Source organism: Camelina sativa, chromosome 18 (assembly GCF_030686135.1).
Source record: "Camelina sativa cultivar CO46 ecotype springtype chromosome 18, ASM3068613v1".
Lineage (NCBI taxonomy): Eukaryota > Viridiplantae > Streptophyta > Magnoliopsida > Brassicales > Brassicaceae > Camelina > Camelina sativa.
The window spans coordinates 1175281-1194374 of record NC_141897.1 but is presented as its reverse complement, the minus strand read 5'-3'; the positions used below and the strand labels follow the sequence as shown (position 1 = coordinate 1194374).

The 19094-nt window shown below is 37.6% G+C and overlaps 1 protein-coding gene and 2 long non-coding RNA genes across 4 annotated transcripts; 1 reads left to right on the top strand and 2 right to left on the bottom strand.

Moving 5' to 3' along the window:
• Positions 1–297: 297 nt before the first annotated feature.
• LOC147921327 (uncharacterized) lies at positions 298–1977 on the bottom strand. Of its 2 annotated transcripts, none has more exons than XR_015589336.1 (3): positions 1608–1977; positions 1089–1397; positions 298–675 (listed from the first exon to the last, which is right to left on the bottom strand). It is a non-coding gene; the product is annotated as an uncharacterized LOC147921327 (long non-coding RNA). The 2 variants fall into 2 exon arrangements; XR_015589337.1 differs by having other exon boundaries at positions 1000–1397; positions 1608–1847.
• A 1734-nt stretch (positions 1978–3711) lies between these two features.
• LOC147921326 (uncharacterized) lies at positions 3712–6154 on the bottom strand. Its single transcript, XR_015588158.1, has 4 exons — positions 6047–6154; positions 5375–5579; positions 5233–5279; positions 3712–3965 (listed from the first exon to the last, which is right to left on the bottom strand). It is a non-coding gene; the product is annotated as an uncharacterized LOC147921326 (long non-coding RNA).
• Positions 5895–8337, top strand: LOC147921325 (AT-hook motif nuclear-localized protein 8-like). The gene is made up of 5 exons (XM_087497556.1): positions 5895–6843; positions 6936–6991; positions 7182–7313; positions 7402–7563; positions 7715–8337. The coding sequence occupies exons 1-5, from the start codon at positions 6300–6302 to the stop codon at positions 8003–8005; spliced, it is 1185 nt and encodes a 394-aa protein (XP_087353682.1). The 5' UTR covers positions 5895–6299; the 3' UTR covers positions 8006–8337.
• Positions 8338–19094: the final 10757 nt, after the last annotated feature.

Here is a 19094-nt window from a genome sequence, read left to right as displayed (position 1 = left end):
CAGAAGCTGTTATTTGACACATCAGAGAGTAACTCACTCTCTAGCCTTTCTTTAATCTTTGTGCAATGTCTAGAGTCGGCCATTGTTTTGCCTTAATACAACCAAAACAAACAAAAAAAACTACGATCAGACTTGTTGAAATGCATCTTTATTTTGGGGTTTTTTTTTGTTTCACTAGATCTTTACTGTAAGTTTAAAAACCAGAGTAGTTTAACCTAATCTCTGCTTCTACTGTCTGAGACCAGAGTAGTTTAACCTAATCTCTGCTTCTACTGTCTGAGCAATATAAAATCTTGGTTTAGAGATAAAGCAAACACACAGTGATTTAGTTAACCGAAACTACAAAAGTCCTGACGAAGACTGAAGTTACTTAAAATATATCCCATGGCTTTAGATAACCATGGTTTTTTGTCCTGCCTAAGACCATCTCTCTTAACCATATTTATATCAGAAAAAAAAAAAAAACATATTTATATCAGAAATATCACACAAGCTGTGCTTTGTTCTGCTCGATGAGGTAAGTTACGTGGTTGAGTCCATACTTGACAACAACGGGCTTCTTGGATCCAGAAGGCTTTCCTTCGGTCTCAGCTGGAGCCTTCTTCGAAATGCGATCCTTTTTTGCAGCTTTGTCCTCTGGCCTGTACTTGAGAAGAATCTTGAAGAGATTGGTCGCTGCAATAACAAATTCATGTTAAGCAACTGATCATTGAAAATCAAAAGAGAACAAACATATAGATCTCCAATAACAAGAACAAAGCAAAGTGAAACTGATGAGAAGCAATCACTAATATAAAGCAACACCAATAACCAATCTAAGAATTTGGAACCAACTGAAACTGAGAAGCAGATCAATCAACTAATCCAAAAACTTAAAGAGTTAAGCTATATGTGCATTATATCACATATATCATCATGATCTTCACGAACAAGAAGCATATGCAGCATTCTAGTGACAAGAAAGAGTATCAAAGCCTAAAAGTGACAATAATCGTGTACCTAAATTCCATAGTCACTGAATTATTAACCTGCTGTGTAAAACAAAACAAAAACAAAACAAACATCAGTTAAAGAAGCAAATTATTAACCTGCAGTAACAGTAACAGAAGCAGCAGCAGCAGCAATTGTAAGGCTTCTCAACAGGATTTTTCAAGTCGACATATCTATATACACCGTCAAGAACATACACATTGATACAACAAGAATCCCTCCAATAAAATCTCTTCATTTTCTCAGCCAAAAACAAGTAGCAGCAATAAGAGATATAGAAACTCCAAGATGGTACTCTGTTACGGACCAACGTCACGTATCATACTCTAAGCCATAAATCCGTGGGCGAGATTACCAAGATTCAAACCTAGAGTAAAATGTTGCTAACGTTTAATTTCAATCAATCCCTGAAACAGACACCAAAAGATGGTTTTTGATCATTGACAATACATAAAAAAATCTCAGGACAAGCCAATTCAATTTCAAAAATTCCTCAAATTAACCATTGAGCCAACAGATTCAGGATCAAAGCTTAGTCTGGGAAACTTGACGCAATTTGAAATCACTAGATACGATCAACTCAAATCAGTAATGCCCAGAACCAGATGTAAACTTACTAAACAGAAATTGCCACCACGAATCCTCCGAGCTTTCGTGTTGGATCCGCGATTCTCACGACTGCCTCTCTCACTTTCACAAATTTGTTTCTCGATGTAAACTTGAGCCGAATCCGGATCGGAGGTTTGCCGCTGTTTTTTGCGACGGAGATGGCTGCGTTGGGGCAAAGAGTCAGAGATAAAACAGAGAGAGGCGGAGACAAAAACACACGCGCTGATTTTATTTTTATTTTTAATTATGCCTGAACCAATCAGACACCTACACGTCTTACACTAGAACCGGTTCTTAGTTAATTACTTGTTACTTTTGATTAGATAGGTGAATTAGGCCAAATCTCGCATACTAATCCGATCCGCTCTGAAAAATATCATGTTCAAGCTTAAATATATATATATATATATATATATATCCATAAAAATGCAGTTCGTTTTGGCTCTAGGATTTTTAGGGTTTAGTACGATTGGGTTCGGGCCGACTTGAAGACTCCTAAACAAATGTATTTTTATTTGTTTTGTTTGATTTGTAATAGTTGATTAATGATTTATTGTAAATATAGTTTAAAATTCTAACTCTAGTTTTTATATTTATATAATAACCTTATTTATTACTTTTAAAATTTTTATCTATCATATTTTATATAATTTATATATTGCTTTGTTTGGTTAAAGTATTGAAAATTATTTGGTTTTAAACTTTTACTTTTAAATTAAGTTAGTTTTAGTGAATATTGATGAAATATTTAAATTATGATTGATTTGTTTTATAATGTATTTTTTAAACACTGCTTTTTAAGACTTATTATAAACTTATAAGTTTGATTTTTTATTTCTAAGATAAGTCCGTAAAATCCTGAAAAACTCTATAATTCTGTAAGAACTGAACCAAGCTTTAAAATATAGGTTTAAAAATATTTTAGACCAAACTAGGCTAGACTGGATTCAATCGTATTCAAACTTTGTGGATTTCAGATTGGACCGGATTGGACTAGCCCAATTGACACCTCTACTTTTTATATAATTTTAAATGTTTTAATCTTAAGATACACCATTGGAGGTGCTACGACACTTTTCAACCACAAAGCAGATATATGAAACCATCGAATCAATTGACACCTATAAGTTTAGGTTTTCCTTTTTAAAAAAAAAATCGACGTCTTTCCCAAAACATAATTGAATCCATCAAATTTATATTCAAATTTAGTCCAATATATAAAAAAATATATCATATTAACAATGAGTTATATCCAAAAAATATATATGTAATAGTTTATTAAACTAGATTAGACGTAATTATTTATTTTTAATTTTTAACACAAAAACCAATACCTTAATTATTTAGTTTGCTTTACTCTTTTAAATATTGTACAATGTCATTGAAATCAAGCTGAAAATAAAATTCTAGGAGACAAATGTTTTTTTTGTATTCTTCTAATAAAAAAGAGCAAAATTTGGAAAAAAATGCATTGTTTTTTAGTTTACTTTTGAAAATAGTTTGTTGAAATTTAAGAATTTTTTAAAAAAAATTACACAATTGAACGAATATAATTATAATCTTTGATTAATTTGTTAAAAGCAATCTAGATCCGTAAATAATACTCTCAGATCTATAAAAAATATACTTGAATACGTTTGAAATTTTGGAAATTATGTGGCTTTATATAAGCTTAATAAATATTAATTGTAAAATCTAATATAATTTTTAATAAACTATCATTATCTTAAAAAGAAAAAAAAAAGAATTTATCATCATAATAAATTTATTAAAACTGTTATTGTATAATTTTAAAAATATCCCCATGAGTAATTTAACCAATGGACTCTTTTAGTGTCTTCGTTCTTCCAGAGCGTGAACCCTCCCTAGATTTGCTCTCGTCTTTCCCGCCTTTATCACTTGTAATCAATCGTATGTGTGATGGGTCTTAGCATTTGCTTCCCTGATGTGTATGTCTAAATAAGTGTTAAGCTTGATAATAGTATCGACCTCTCCCTTCTAATCTGTTCCTACCTAGGTGACATGATTCTTTATGTGGTTGTTTACTCTCGGTCACTAAATTAACAGATTTGCAGCATAGTGACAAGTACATAAAAAGTCATTAGAAACAAATAAAAGAAGGTACCAGACTACCAGCATAATATGATCATCAACTGAAACATCAATTATAAACAAGCAGTTACATCACAACATCAAATTATGTTATAGAGAAATTCTATTATCCCAAATTACACGAATGAACTTAAAACGTATCACATAAGCAATCACAACATCAATATAATAATGATGCTGGTGACTGGTGAATAGAGAAAAAAACAGCGGTTCTTTATGTTCTTTGGTATCATGCGTTGCAGCCACTGCAAAAGCTAATAAAAATAAATATCTTTAAAAAGAGAAAAACTGGACAGTAATTTTTATTTTTTGTAGAAAAAAAAAAGTGGACAGTAATTGTAAGTGTGAATTATTTTTGGAGGTGGATTAACCGGTTTTTAAATGCAAAGTATAAATTGACCTTACTATTAAAATACATTTTTCTATTAAGATTAGCCCTAGGCATTCGGATTTTCGGTTCGGATCGGATCGGTTCGGATTCGGATCGGTTTTCAATTTTTTTTATAATCCGAACTTAAACCGAATACTTTTTATATATCATTTGGAAAGTAAAACCAAAAAAATGGCATAGCTCAGATGGTTAGCGTGTGTATCCCTTATCTATAAGGTCCGAGGTTCGAATCCTGCTTCCCTCGATTCTATATTAAATTTTTAAAGGAGATCCATTTATAGCTAATGGGCTTGGGTAAGGCTGGGCATTCGAGTAACCCGTTCGTGTTCGGGTATTACCCATTCGGGTTCGGGTAAATGGGTTTAGAAAAATAGAACATATTGGGTATTTTTAGATATATGGGTTCGGTTCGGTTTGGGTACTATCGGGTCGGTTTGGGTTACAAATTTTAGAACCCGATTAGTACCCGAACTACCGGGTACCCGAAAAAATATAATTAAATTTAAATAAATTTAGTTAAATTTTGACTTACATAACAAAATATTTTAGATATTTTGATTATTTTGATATTTAGGTATAAAACTAAATGAAATATTCAAAATTATAATCATAATTTTGGGGTAATTGCATTATATTAATGATAAATATTATGAATATGTTTATATGTTTGGGTTTAATGGGTACCCGAACGGGTACCGGGTATTATCCGACCCTAACCCGAACCCACGGGTATTAGAAAATAGAATCCAATAAGGTTTTATAGGCAAACCCATACCCAATCCGAACCCGGTTTTTCGGGTCGGGTTCTGGGTTGGATATTAGGGTACGGTTTTTATGCTCAGGCCTAGGCTTGGGTTAGAAGCCCAAAAAATAATACCAATGCCTAAAAATTAACTCGGTCCAAGCCCACAAATAATATCAATGCCTAAAAATTAATTTCGAATTCGGTTTAGTGGATAACCGATCGGATTTCAGTTCGGATCGATTTAAAACCGAAATCCGAATTACACTCAATATAAAAACCGATCTGTTTTAACAGAGAAACCGAAACCGATTCAAATTGGTATTTTTGGATCGGTTTGTTCGGTTTCGGATTATATGCTAATTAAGATAACTGAATATGAGTTTACCTTTATAATTTAGTTGTCATAGTTAGGGAACTGCTAACTTCCATAATCTGTAGTTAGAGATGGAATGAAAAGGGTTTAGTCTAACTGACGTTTGAGATAACGATTGAATAACAATGATGAATTCACAATTTGTGAGACATACCTAGCAGATTTTGGAATATTTCTTTATAAACAACATTCGTAGTTGTCTTACCACGTTTAGCCTCCTCATCGATGATAAAGAATCTTCAAACCTCGCCGACTCTTAACTCTCGATACCGCAACGTATAGTTCTCTTTGTCTTCTTAGTATTCATAACTCATAAGTAGCACATTTACTTTGCAATAAGCAAGTAGTTATGAACATTCCTACATTGTCAGTAAATTTGGGATCATTTCCCATCAACACATAAAAGAAAGAGAAATCAAATTCTCTATTTCTAAAATTTTCATCAATTCTTGAGAGTTATTGATACCACCCACACTGATCAAAACTAAAAGGAATATGTTATTCTATCATTGTAATATTTGTAACGTCTACAAGGCTTCTCACAATATTTTATTCGAGAATTTTTTTTATGTTTATAAATAGTAAACTCTTAATAAAGCTGATGATCACAAAGATTCTTTGCTACGTTTTGGATCATGATAAATAAAACAAATCAAACAAACAAACTACGATCTAATAAGGATTCCAGAATTTTTACTTGAATGCTTCATGTAGAGTAGAGTAATACCAAATCAATTCAGTTGAAATTTAACAAAACAAACCCCAAAAAATGAGAATCAGATTTCATTTTAATTCCTAATCAAAAATATTAATAATATTCATTTACCTATTAAATATTACATTGTCCGCCACACTTCTTCATCTCCTCCCTCTCCGTCTCTCTGTATGTGTGTGTGTGAGAAGAGAGAGAGACTCAAAGTTGTTAGCTCATTCACACGCTTTTAGCTTTGTAATTTCTATTTTCTCGGAATTCACAAAACAGAAAGTTTCAACCTTTACGAAAATTAGGCCGAAAGAAACAATCTTTGAGTTTTTTTGTTTGTTTGTTGATTCCTTCTTCTTCTCTCTTCCCTTCTCTAATGGATTCCAGAGATAACCCACCACAACCACCGTCACACCTTCAACCTGGTATGTTAATGTCTCATCATTACCGTAACCCTAACGCCGCCGCTGCTTCTTCTGCATTGATGGTTCCCACTTCCACATCTCAATCGATCCAACATCATCATCGTCTACCTTTTGGTCATCCTCAACAACAACAACAATCTCAAACGTTTCAACAACAACAACAAATGGATCAGAAGACGCTTGAATCTCTTGGATTTGGTGATGGATCGTCCCCTTCTTCTCAACCGATGAGATTTGGGATCGAGGATCAGAATCAGAATCATCAACCACAAGCCAAGAAGAAGCGAGGTAGGCCTAGGAAGTACACTCCTGATGGTAGCATTGCGTTGGGTTTAGCTCCCACGTCTCCTCTTCTCTCCGCCGCTTCTAACTCTTACGGTGGTGAAGGTGGTGTTGGAGATAGTGGAGGAAATGGTACTAACTCTGTTGATCCACCTGCTAAACGAAACAGAGGAAGACCTCCTGGTTCTAGCAAGAAACAGCTTGATGCTTTAGGTATATAACAAGAACTCTAAAAGTTTGAATCTTTTTAACACATTTTTGTTTTGGATTACATGCAATTTGATTTGATGGGTTTGTTTTTGTAGGAGGAACTGCTGGAGTTGGGTTTACACCTCATGTCATTGAAGTTAAGACAGGAGAGGTAAAGTGTTGTTGTTCTGTTTTAGTATTCTCAAAATGAGTTTTGTCTCATGCTTCAAGATTGGTAATTAGAAAAGATTGGTGGAAGTAAAATGTTCTTGTTTCAGTGAATTTAGATGGAAGAATGAGTTTTGGATGTTCTTCTTTTGTTAAATTGGTATGAAATTTACTTAGTATTTTTTTTTTTCCAGGACATAGCGGCAAAGGTGATGGCTTTTTCGGATCAAGGGCCAAGAACAATATGTATTCTCTCTGCAAGTGGTGCAGTTTGTAGAGTGACGCTTCGTCAAGCTTCTCATTCTGGTGGAACCATTTCTTATGAGGTTTTTTTTTTGTTTGCTGTCTTTAGTGTTTAGCTTTAGTCTTTGTGTGTCTTTGGTGTTGAGATTTGTATATTATGTTCTTTTGCAGGGACGATTTGAGATCGTTACTCTCTCAGGCTCGTTCTTGAATTATGAGGTAAATGGTTCCATGAACAGAAGTGGTAGCTTGAGTGTCTCTTTGGCTGGACCTGATGGCCGGATTGTAGGTGGCAGTGTTGTTGGTTCACTGGTAGCTGCAACACAAGTCCAGGTACAGAACGTGAACTCTTGTTGCGGAAGCCTAGCCTTTTTCATTGTATTCGAGTTAGGAAGAAGATGGTTTAATAGGCTAAGCGCAAATATAATCACAATCTGTTTAATAATTTGATGTTCCAACATTGTGTCGTGATGTTGATATATAGGTCGTAGTGGGAAGCTTTGTTGCGGAAGCAAAGAAACCTAAACAAAGTAGCGTTAACAATGCTAGGGGACAGAATCCTGAACCGGCTTCTGCGCCTGCTAACATGTTGAACTTTGGATCAGTCTCTCAAGGGCCATCTAGCGAGTCATCAGAAGAGAATGAGAGCGGTTATCCAGCAATGCACCGTGACAGTAATAATGGGATTTATGGAGCTCAACAACAGCAACAACCTCTTCATCCTCATCAGATGCAAATGTACCAACATCTTTGGCCTAATCATCATGGTCAATGATATGAATTTGCTGCGGAAACCTATCTCGGTTTTGGTTTTGGTTATGGTTAGGGGGGGAACTGATCTTTCTTTCCTTTGAGATAGTCTGATCGCTTCTTCGTTGCTTACACAATCTTAAGAGACTAGCTTCATCTCGTTCTTTCTAGCTTTTTCTTTTTAGGGGTTATTAGATAAAAAATATAGAGAGATCTTGAATTAGTCTTCTTTCAGGGTTTTTTTTTTTTTTTTTTTTGTTTATTGCGACTTTAGTTTCTCAGTCATTATAATTGTCTTTTTGCTATGATATTGAACTAGTGATTAGAAAAAAGAAATAAAAACCTTCATTTTCTATTTTTGAACTGAATTATACATATTATTAACTTGACCTTCTATTTAAAATTCATTTATCACCCACAGTGAATATTATTTGTTTTTAGTTTTTACATCCTTTTTGTTAATATTTATAATTCAATTTAGTACTTCGTAGTAAGTTTCGAAGTGCGTCAGACAGAGCTGAGCCGTTGGATGTGATGATGAAAAGTTATAAAAATTATTAATAAACCATGCGATTAAAAAAAAAAGGTACTTTATAGTACCTCTGATGTTGAAACCATACTCACACAAACTTGATCATCGTCGTCATCATCATCATCATCACTTCATGAAATGCAGTCGTTCGAACTCTGGTCTGGTGTTGATTCACAACATGTTTTAGACCAACGAGCCGAATGTAACGACTGCAACCACTTTGCAGCCAGTATTATTTTAAAGTAAAATGTCGACATGACATGTCTTTTGTCTCATTTCTTAGCTACGTTCATATCTTTTTTTGTTTCAATTTCTATGATGGGAAGTATTTTTTTGCCATGGGTTATTTTTTATTGGGTTTGAGACTTTGAGTTGATTGATTAGTTTTTTTATTCTTTTTTTGGCTGAGCATCAACTTTTCATTTCCAAGAAACGATTACACACATTTGCTTAAATAGTTTTTCTTTTTCTTTTTTTGGGGTGTGTTTTCTCTATTTGGTGGTGTTTAAATCCCATCATTTTAAAAAAGGAAAGGTATTTGGTGGTGACCATTTGGTGTATTTTCTATTTTTTTTTTTTGCAAACTAAATTAAAATTTTTTACTATTAAAACGCTTGGAAAAATATCAATAAATAAAATTTTAGTGGAACTAACCAAACAGTCTTCTTTAATATTTGAAATATAAAGAAATTTAAAAAGCGAAAGTAGCGTAAACTGAATTTATATTAAACCAAATTCTTGTAGAAATTTGAAAGAAAATAAAATAGATCATTAATATTATAGGCAAATGATACCCACACCCACTTTCTCACAAACAAATACCACCCACACCCATTTTCCACTCTTCCTATACTTTCTACCTGTAAAATTATATCTTACCCCTCAAAACTCTCTTCAGTCAATTTATTTTTACTTATCGATCTCACTTTCTTACCGATCTCAATTTTTTTTCCAATCAGTACATTTATTTTTTACAACCGTAAAAAACACAAAACCCCAATTCCCCCCCAAACCCGACATCCCCAATTCTCTTCAACCCTAATTTTGCATTTCACGAATTTCGAATCCCTTGTTTCCTACCGCTCCTTAATTTGTTCCGTTTGTTCCATTAGCTCCATTTGTTCCGTTTTCCGATTAACTTGCCGCCGGTAACCGCCTTCGGACATGGCAGAGCCCCGTCGTCGCATCTCCAAATATTCGACCGATGAACCGTCATCTACAACTGTTGGTGATACTTCTGGAGAAAAATCTGCATATTGGGATGATCGGCTCCCTCTCCGTCTGTTTGCAACTGACCGTTTCCCCGACGCTAGGTTGAATGTTTACTCACGACCTGATATCCTGACGACAGTCCACAATGTTCTCAAAGGCACTCCCCAATTCGATATGATTCTTAGCTCAAGTCTGGGTTCTCTATTCCGGCTTCGTATTGGTGAGTCTCCTATCTCCTGCAAATTACTCCACGCTTTGCTATGTAGGCAGGTTCTGTCCAAAAAAAAATACGAGTTGTGGACTGTATTCGGTGGATACCCTTTGAGGTTTTCTTTAGTTGAATTTGGTGTTGTGACTGGCCTTCAATGTGACGAATTTCCGGAAGATTACGACCCCGAAGACTACCCTGCTCCCGAACCTCATGATGAATGTTACTGGGACACGTTGATTGGGAGAGATCGCAAGGCGACCCTGGGTGATGTGTCCACTATTTTTGAAGACCCTACTATCAAGGATTTGGATCGGAAGCTTCGTCTAGCGTTGCTACTCATAGTCGATGGTGTACTCATTGCCTCCAGCCAAACGAGCCGACCAACTTTGAAGTATGTTGAGATGCTTGAAGACATCGACTCGTTCCTAGCATTTCCTTGGGGCAGAGAATCCTTCTTGAAGACTATTTCCACTATGAGACCTGATCTCAAACCGCAATCCATACCAGTGGCTAAAAGACTTAAACGGCAGGGCAAGGTTCAACCAACGGACTCCGTGAAGAGTTTCACGGAGAAGTTACAACAGAAGTCCTTCCGTTTGCATGGCTTCCCTCTTGCGCTTCAACTGCTCGCATATCGTAACATTTCTGGATTACGAGACAAGGTACCAGGTGCTGGTGACAGCCGCACTTTCTTGGAATGGTGTTCAGTTGGCCTACCAAAGAATAATTTACCTTTGACAGACGTCATAAGTGTTGAGCATTATCCAGATGTAAGTTGTCTTATATACACATTATTAACTTGGATTACATTATCCACGTGGATACACACATTATGACATTTTGTCTATCCCAACCGCAGCTATTAGTTTCTCCGTTTTTGGAAGCTGTCCAACACGAAGGGATTGTTGAATCTGGTTGGGGAGAGTGGGACGATGAGATTAAACACAAAAGGATTGCTTATATGGAAAGTCTCATTCAGGCAGGACATATCTTCACCAAAAAGGAACGGCCAGGGGGTGATTGTTCTTTGCCTTTAATAACTTTACCTGATAAGAAGGGCAAAGGGCTTCACAGGAAGCACATTATTCCTAGGCGGAAAGAGATTTCTGCCAAACTTTGTGTCAATCAACCTTCTCCCAAGTCCCAATGCTCGAGTTCTAAGAGGCCCCGTGTTATCTTCTCCAATACTGAGGATAATGGTTTCGCTGATTTCAAAGCTGCTGTAGAGAAAGAACTTAATTCTATTAGGGATGCGGCAGATAGTAAGTTTAAAAAGCTGCAATCTGAGAACAGGAAACTACAGCAGCAGATTAACTCCCTTCGGTTCTGTAGGCGGTTAAGACTACCGCTAAGGCGCACCATTAGGAGGCCAGCATCCGTCTCTCCCTCTACTGTCAAGGAATCACCACCGGCCCCTATCGCAGTCGATGAGTTTACCTGTCCGGAGAACGCAGCAGAGAATGTTACGGTCGGGACGTCACCCCCAACTCCTCAACAATCTCCGACCAAAGCAGTAACGTCTCCTGACGATATCCTTCTTAACCAACACGACTGGGAACAATATGTCCACCCGTTTGGGACAACGGTATGTTGTTGTTTTCCATCATCTTGGAGCTAGTCTGAATGCATTGGTATTCATCTTAGTCAAATTATACAGGAACGTTCCGTTGGAAACTGCTCGTCCCCTATGAAAGATGTGATTCAGGATGATTCAGGATGTCCGAACTCTTGCCTCAATCCCATTTATGACACCGAGACTAAGGTTAGACACACTTGTACCTTTTATATCAAACTTCGAGTAGCTTCCTTTTTGTTAATTAAACTACTTTTTGGAAAACAGCAATCCCCGGTATATGACACCGTCACCAAACATGTTCCCTTGGATGACCAATCGGTACATATCCCATATTTTTTCTTTTTCAACATTTACCCCAGTTTACAAACTTACACTGTCCATGTGGATACATTTACAATATCAACATTCACCCCAATTTCCAAAACTTACATTGTCCATGTGGATACATTTTCAATATACAGGCTGCGACAGATATTGATCAAAACGGAGTTAACTCCGCTGCTAATGCATCTCCACAACCCCTACAACCTTACACCAGCTTGTTACAGGGATTTATTGGGAACTCTAATGTCAATCCTCAATTGCCTGCTCCTAGTCCTGTCCTTGACGGTACACCTTCTGACAATATTGAGGTATCTTTTTACCAAATTAATATACTTTCCGAGTAAGTCTCTATCCTCAACTATATCTCACTACTCAAACACTTGCTAACCTTCACGCAGAAAATTGACGCTGATAATGTGTTGGAAGCCACTCCCCTAACGTTAATTGAGGTAAGCAATTCCGTTTATTAATATTTCCTATCATGAATATCCTATCCACATGGACACCTCACTTAGGCTAGTTGTTTAATCACAACTTTAATGTATCCACATGGATATGCATCATCAATTCGTTGCCTTTTTCTTGCAGGACACCAATGTTGACATTGACAGAGCTTGTGCCGATGAGGTACGGCAGACAAATACTACTTCAAAATCATTTTGTTAACTTTTACCTCATAGTTATTTAATTGGGACCCCAACTTGCTTTACTAGGATGATGGCTGTGAGTCCCCCATACAACCTAACGAATCCGACAGCGAAGCCACCGAGGTATTCCATCCTTCTCTACTTTTCATCGAATCCCTGCCTAGTTTTTTGCTGCCTAATAGTTTGCTGAAAATGAAATCTTCATCACCTCACAGAGCAATGCTACGCCCACAGACCTTGTTGATGTCAGTGATTCTTCGCCAGGCAAACCTACACAAAAGGGTGTTCTCTCGGGACCAGAAGAGACCCTTATCTCGGCTGTTTTGCGGATTCCTACACTTTCACCGTCCCAACTGCCTGACCTACTACCCATTGTCGACAAAGATTTAGCATCCCTCATGAAAAAATCTCTGAAATCATGTCCAAACACGTAACTTTCTACACACCCTATGCCATTTTTTATTCTAACAATATCGGACCACTGAGCTAACCGTGGATACCATTTTCAAAACCTCCAGGGTACACATAACAAAATGTGGATACCCAGTTGACAACTTGTTTTTCAAACAGTTAGCGAAGCCTCAGAATTGGGTTAGTACATTGGTAAGTATTTCCTATCTACCAAAATCTGAAATCGTTTTTAGTTAATCTATACTTACACATTATTTTCACCCTCTTCTCACAGCATATGGAGGTTTTAGTGGATTTTCTACAAAAAAAGCTGCAAACGTTCCTACTCATTGAACGCTCTCTCTTCCTCTCACCCTGCCTTGGGAACTACTTACAAGGGAAGTATCCTTCCTTCTGTCAAGCAAAAGTGAAGGCCAGAGTCAAGTGGGACAATAAGCTAAAACGTAAAACCTATGGTTCTCCTTCAGAGTGGTTTGTGGATTGGAACACAATATATATTCCGATGACTTGGGACAATTCTCACTGGGTTGGCTTAGTCATTAACCTCTCCAATTGGAGCATAGAAATCCTCGATCCTAATGTCAGTCTATACGACGACGCTAAGGTTGCCACCTACATAGCCCCGTTCACAGAGCAGCTGCCATACCTTATTTCAAAACTTTGCACACCGCCTCCAACTCAAGATCATGGCTGCACTCCATTCACTTGGTCGAGGGTACAGGAAATTTACGTCAATGAGAGATGTGGTGATTGTGGTCCCCTTGCCATGAAGTTGCTAGAGATCGTCGCAACTGGGTTTGGTCCAGAACTCATGTCTCAGATCACCGACCAAATCGTCAATGATATCAGGTCACAATACGTGTTGGACATCTATAAGGAATATGTCGCACCCATCTACTCCAACTAGTTTAAAAACTTTTATTCGCACCCTCTGTTAGGTTTCTCTCTGTATGTTTGTATCATGCCGTACTTTTAGCTACCTGTATCCTTGAACTTCTCTGTCCGTATGCCTATCTACGTTAGGATATCGTTACCTTCAATAACCCCTCACAGTTATCCCCTGTATCCAAATGGACATGTTACCTACAATAACCCCTCACAGTTATCCCCGGTATCCACCGATGTCTGACCACATGACAAGTACGATTTCTCAGCTCATGTACACTATCTATTTGCGGCTTAGTATTAATCCATAACATACACCCATAACCATATCATATAGCCACGTATATCCACGTGGTCAGACATCGGTGGATATCTCTCACTACTTAACTAGTTAGCAGTTTTCACTCAAACTTAATTTACACCGAAAAATACATGTTGCTATGGTAAACCTGATAATACATTTCTTACATAAACCACTACGATCAGCTCCCCCACTGTGTTGATTCCAGAGTGTAGATTTAACAAAATGGAAGGAATCAGCCTAAACCCTAAACCCTAAACTCTACACCCTCAAACCAACACCCTAGACCCAACACCCTTTAAACCCTAAACCCTAAACCCTAAACCAACACCCTCTAAACCCTAAACCCTCAAACCAACACCCTTTACCCAACACCCTCTAAACCCTAAACCCTAAACCCTAAACCCTAAACTCTAAACACTAAACCCTAACCCCTAAACCTTAACCCTACCCCATGAACCCTTAACAGTAAACCCTAAAACATCGTCTGGAAATAACCCTAAAACCCTAAAAAACTCCCAACTCAATGAAATTTTGTGTCAGGAATTTGAAGATTTGGTTGGTGAACTCTAGAGACTAGAGGAGATGCGAGAATTGGTTCCTCCTCCAATTGATTGGTTGAAGATGAAAGTGAAATTCAACGATGAGTAGTGTTATGTCATGTCTTTATGTACTCGTTTTAAATTTCGAACTCTCTAATCCACTTTCTTTCTCACCACATCCAAACAATTTATAACATTGTTTTCCGTCCCTATTAAGCAAGCACCAAATGGATACACGTACATGTCAACCGTCCATGTGGACATATATATTTGGATACAGTTACATACATATCCATGTGGACTCGTACAATTGGCCCCCGTTACCCTATTCTACACTCATCAGATGGCCAACATTTTAGAAATAACTTGTCGAGAAGATCATAAAACAAATAAACACACAATCCACTAAAAAAAATAGAGAAAAAATAAGGGATTGATTACATTTCCAGACCACAACAACATCTCATAACAGTCCACAGCCACCAACCATATTACAACCTTAACGTAAAACATAAGAATCTGTTTGGCACACACTACATCGTCCACATGGATACGAACTTTGTTCTTGTAACTTTCCAACCTCTATGTGGTTACAACCATGTGGATAAAGTGTTCCGAGTAGTGGCGTATTCCGCTGGATAAATCCATCTACTCCATTTTTCAAAGATTTGTCAGAACTTTAAACGTGTTTTCAGTATTCCCTCTCTCTCCTAACTGTCTGCTCTGTTACACATTAAATGCTCCTTCAAAAGCATTGTTGTGATGTAACATTTTTGCGCCTACAACCGTAGGCTCACTGTGCTCTTCCGTAGACTACTCCGTCTGTTGGCTCAGCTTTTAAAGATGTCTACACCAACTGCAATAATTACCTCACAACCATTACTCTTGTAACAAATAATCGATAAGAACTTTTATGACCAAAATATACTGTCCACGTGGATGTCTGTACTTAGCCCATTGTTTTGATATTAAAGTTGTTTCTTCCTAATCATGCAGAATTGAACATTATCTACTATCCACTAAGATGCTTACGAATAAAGTTTCCCCTGGATACGTCCGCGTGGTTAGGTTTTTGCAGTTACTATTTAGGGCTACGTGTTAGTGTCTTCGTTTTCTGATTCTACATAACCAGAGTATCTATCTGTTATGAGATAGCTGAAAATGATTCCGACGTACAAAATCGTCTGTGAAAACTGCTCTCAGGGAAATTGCGGACATGGCCGAATTTTACCTAAAAGACATTTCCCTCGCCCGCACAGTGCACTGACACCGGTGACTGAACGCAACCAGCGGAAGAACCAACCACCCAACCTCTTGTTCGCCTGAATCCTGAGGTTTGTTTCATTCTTTTTACAGTACGAATCCAGATAGATTTTTAAGCACTGGTAAATTTAATATTTTTACTTGTCGCTATTAAAGATTCCAACACGTAAAGATCTACACTTCCCAGCACCAATTCTGGCGAAAATTGTCAGCTGCGTAGCTCAGGATGGCATCAAACATTTGAGGAACTGGCTTGTCGCAGGGCGTGCAGGTAGAGTAGCAGTTCACTCGTTGGACACACTTTCATCGGTTAGGTTGGATCGCCATTCCAAATTCGTTAAGTGGTCAAGACCGGATTCTGTGTACTATGATTTTTTTGGGTGGTGTTTATACGCTAAAAATCCTTACGCTTTGTATGTGAAAAGTTTATTCTTAGCTTTCCAATGTTGTGATCTAAAAGAGGCTGTCTCTTTGGTGAGTACCATTAAACATGTGTACCCAGTTGCTGAGTTGTTGTGGATTATGTTGAAGAGCTGCGAAGGGACGCTGGATTCGGATTGTTACTGGAAATACAAAAAAAAGTATCGTTTTGGTGATGTTGATAGGATGGCTGACTCTCTAATGTACCACATCTTCAGCATCCGGCCAAAGCGATGGGGGACTTATTCTAATACTTGGCGCTTTGAAGATGTGCCAAGTTGCGGTAATAAACACACAGCATTCGGGGAATTCAATGGGGAAAGGTGTATCGACTGTATCTTGTACTATCTATCCAGAGATATAGTGCTTCTGTCTTAGATATAATGTTTGTATGTTGCTTTTAAATCCGCTAAAACTCCTGTCCTATAAGATCTGCTTAAGATTTGCTACTCTAATATGAATTCTACTTTTAGCATTTGAATTTTCTTAATGCAGCCGACAATCTAATGATGTCCACTCGACTCAAACAAGAGTATCTACACACATATCCACAGCAAACCTATCCACAAGCTACTGCAGGTTAACTCTACCTCTACATACATTTCCTAAAAAGACAAAGGTTTCGACCCACAGGGTAATTGTAGGTGGCTATATTAACGGGTTAATTGCAGGCAAAGGTTGCTTTGTAGTTTTGTACATTATCCGTCGGCTAGATAAGAAATGGTTATCTGTCCACTTGGATACTAAATATGTGGATTACAATAAAAAAATATCATACGTCGTTGAGTTTACTTACTTTACACAATATTCCACAAACTGTTAAGATTAAAAGTTCCAAACAACTTTAACCCAAAAAAAAAAGGTTGGAAACAACAGCATAATAGGTTTAACGATACTTAGTAAATGCAGACAACAAGTCTTACCCGTAGCAAAATATAATATTCATAGCAAAATGTCGTACAAAACAGCAAACCCTAATCTTAACCTTTCACCAAAAAAAAAACAACAAACCCTACTTAAGAAGCTTCTTAGACGTGAAATCCCTTCCATCAATCTGCGTTGAGACGAACAGCAATTTCCGACCAATCAATCGGAGTAGGAACACCACACTGCTTTGCGTCGTGATCCGCAGCAACTCTCATCGCCTCTAACTTCTTGTGCTCTGCCTCCAAGTCCACAAGTTGTTGTGCCACTACTTCATTCAGTAGGGAGAGTTTGGCGTCAATTAAATCGACTTTATGCTTCAGGCCGGTACACTCTTCCTTCTTCTTCATATGATCTTTAATCATATGAAGAATATCTTTGAAGCGCTCAGCCGCCTCGGCCTCAGCCACGGCTCTTGTCTGACTGAAGGCTTCACTCACGGCCAAAAGAGCTTCCTCCTCCCACTCGAAGTCAGCTTCCCGTATGGGGCGTTTGCTGGAACTCTCCTCGGCAACGGTCAACGAGCGTGTTGCTTCGTCTTCCCACTCTGACATTGGTTTTGAACGTTTCCTTGAACTCTCTCCCGCCATAGCTCGACTCTCTAATGGAAGAAATCGATGGATCTGAGAGTTTATTTATAGTTGAAATGATTGAAGAGAAGGGAACGTCTCACCGCTTTAAGAGGGAGAAGGGAACGTATTCAGAGAACCAAAAGACAAGAGGCGCCAACGTTTCAATGCCACAAATAACCTCCAGATATCGGAACGACACCTAGGAATTCGAAACGGTATAAGAAAATATCAAAACGATGCACTGAATATCGATGTTCATGTACACATAATAACTACCACGTGGATAGCAATAACCGAATAACATCCACGTGGAGAGCAACAACGCGCACACTTAACAAAACGATTAATGCTATTTGTATCCACAAAATAATAATCCACAGACTATGTGTAAGTTATCTTCTTTATTTATGTTCAATTGTCCTTCCAATCACATTCAAATGTGTACACACCTGATAAACAAAACTCTAACACTTACTAATACATAGAAAAGTATGCGTTTGATCAGGTCTACTCGTAACTTTCCAACCAAACTTCTAGATTTATCATCAATAAAATTAGTTTAGTTAAATTAGCCACAGAAATTCACCCAGACTACAATAACTTAGGATAAATACACAATATCTTTAGCTAGGTAAAAGTAGATACACTCCATGCATCTCTCCCCGTTCGCTTCTTTAAGAGCTTTGTGTTCCCACAAACACTCTGGAAAATCTTCAAAATACCATGTCTTCTAGTATGTGCTTTTTCTTTGAGGTCCGATAGAGTAGATGTGGTACATCAAAGAGTCCGCGAGTTTGCCTGCTTCACTAAATCCATACTTCTTCTTAAACTTCCAGTACACATCCATATTTAGAATGCCAGCACAGCTGCTCAACATTATCCACAATAGTTCTGCCACTGGGTACAGACTCTTCACCGTACCGACCAATTCAATTGCCTCATTCAATTGAAGACATTGAAACGCTAAGAACAAGCTTCTCACATACAAAGCATACGGATTCTTCTGGTTTAGACACCTTACAAAGAAACCATAGAAGACATGCGAAGGCCTAGACCATGTCACAAACAATGGATCTCGATTCAACTTTACCGACGAAAGCGTCTCTGTGGAAAAAACAGCTACTATTCCCTCGCGACCAGCAAGTATCCAGTTTTTCAGCGCCATCGGGCCATCATCAGATACCAAACTCACGATTTTGGCAAGTATAGTGGCTGGGATGTGAAGATCTCTTCGCGGAGGTAGCTACAAAAAAATCCAAAGAAAAGGGTCTCACATAACATATTGGTTCGGAGA

Bases quoted from the DNA above. Each gene is read 5' to 3' on its own strand.
- LOC147921325 (XM_087497556.1), top strand. From the start codon at position 6,300: ATGGATTCCAGAGATAACCCACCACAACCACCGTCACACCTTCAACCT. The intron at 7,314-7,401 runs GTTTTTTTTTTG...GTTCTTTTGCAG, and splicing joins GTGGAACCATTTCTTATGAG to GGACGATTTGAGATCGTTAC. The intron at 7,564-7,714 runs GTACAGAACGTG...GTTGATATATAG, and splicing joins TAGCTGCAACACAAGTCCAG to GTCGTAGTGGGAAGCTTTGT.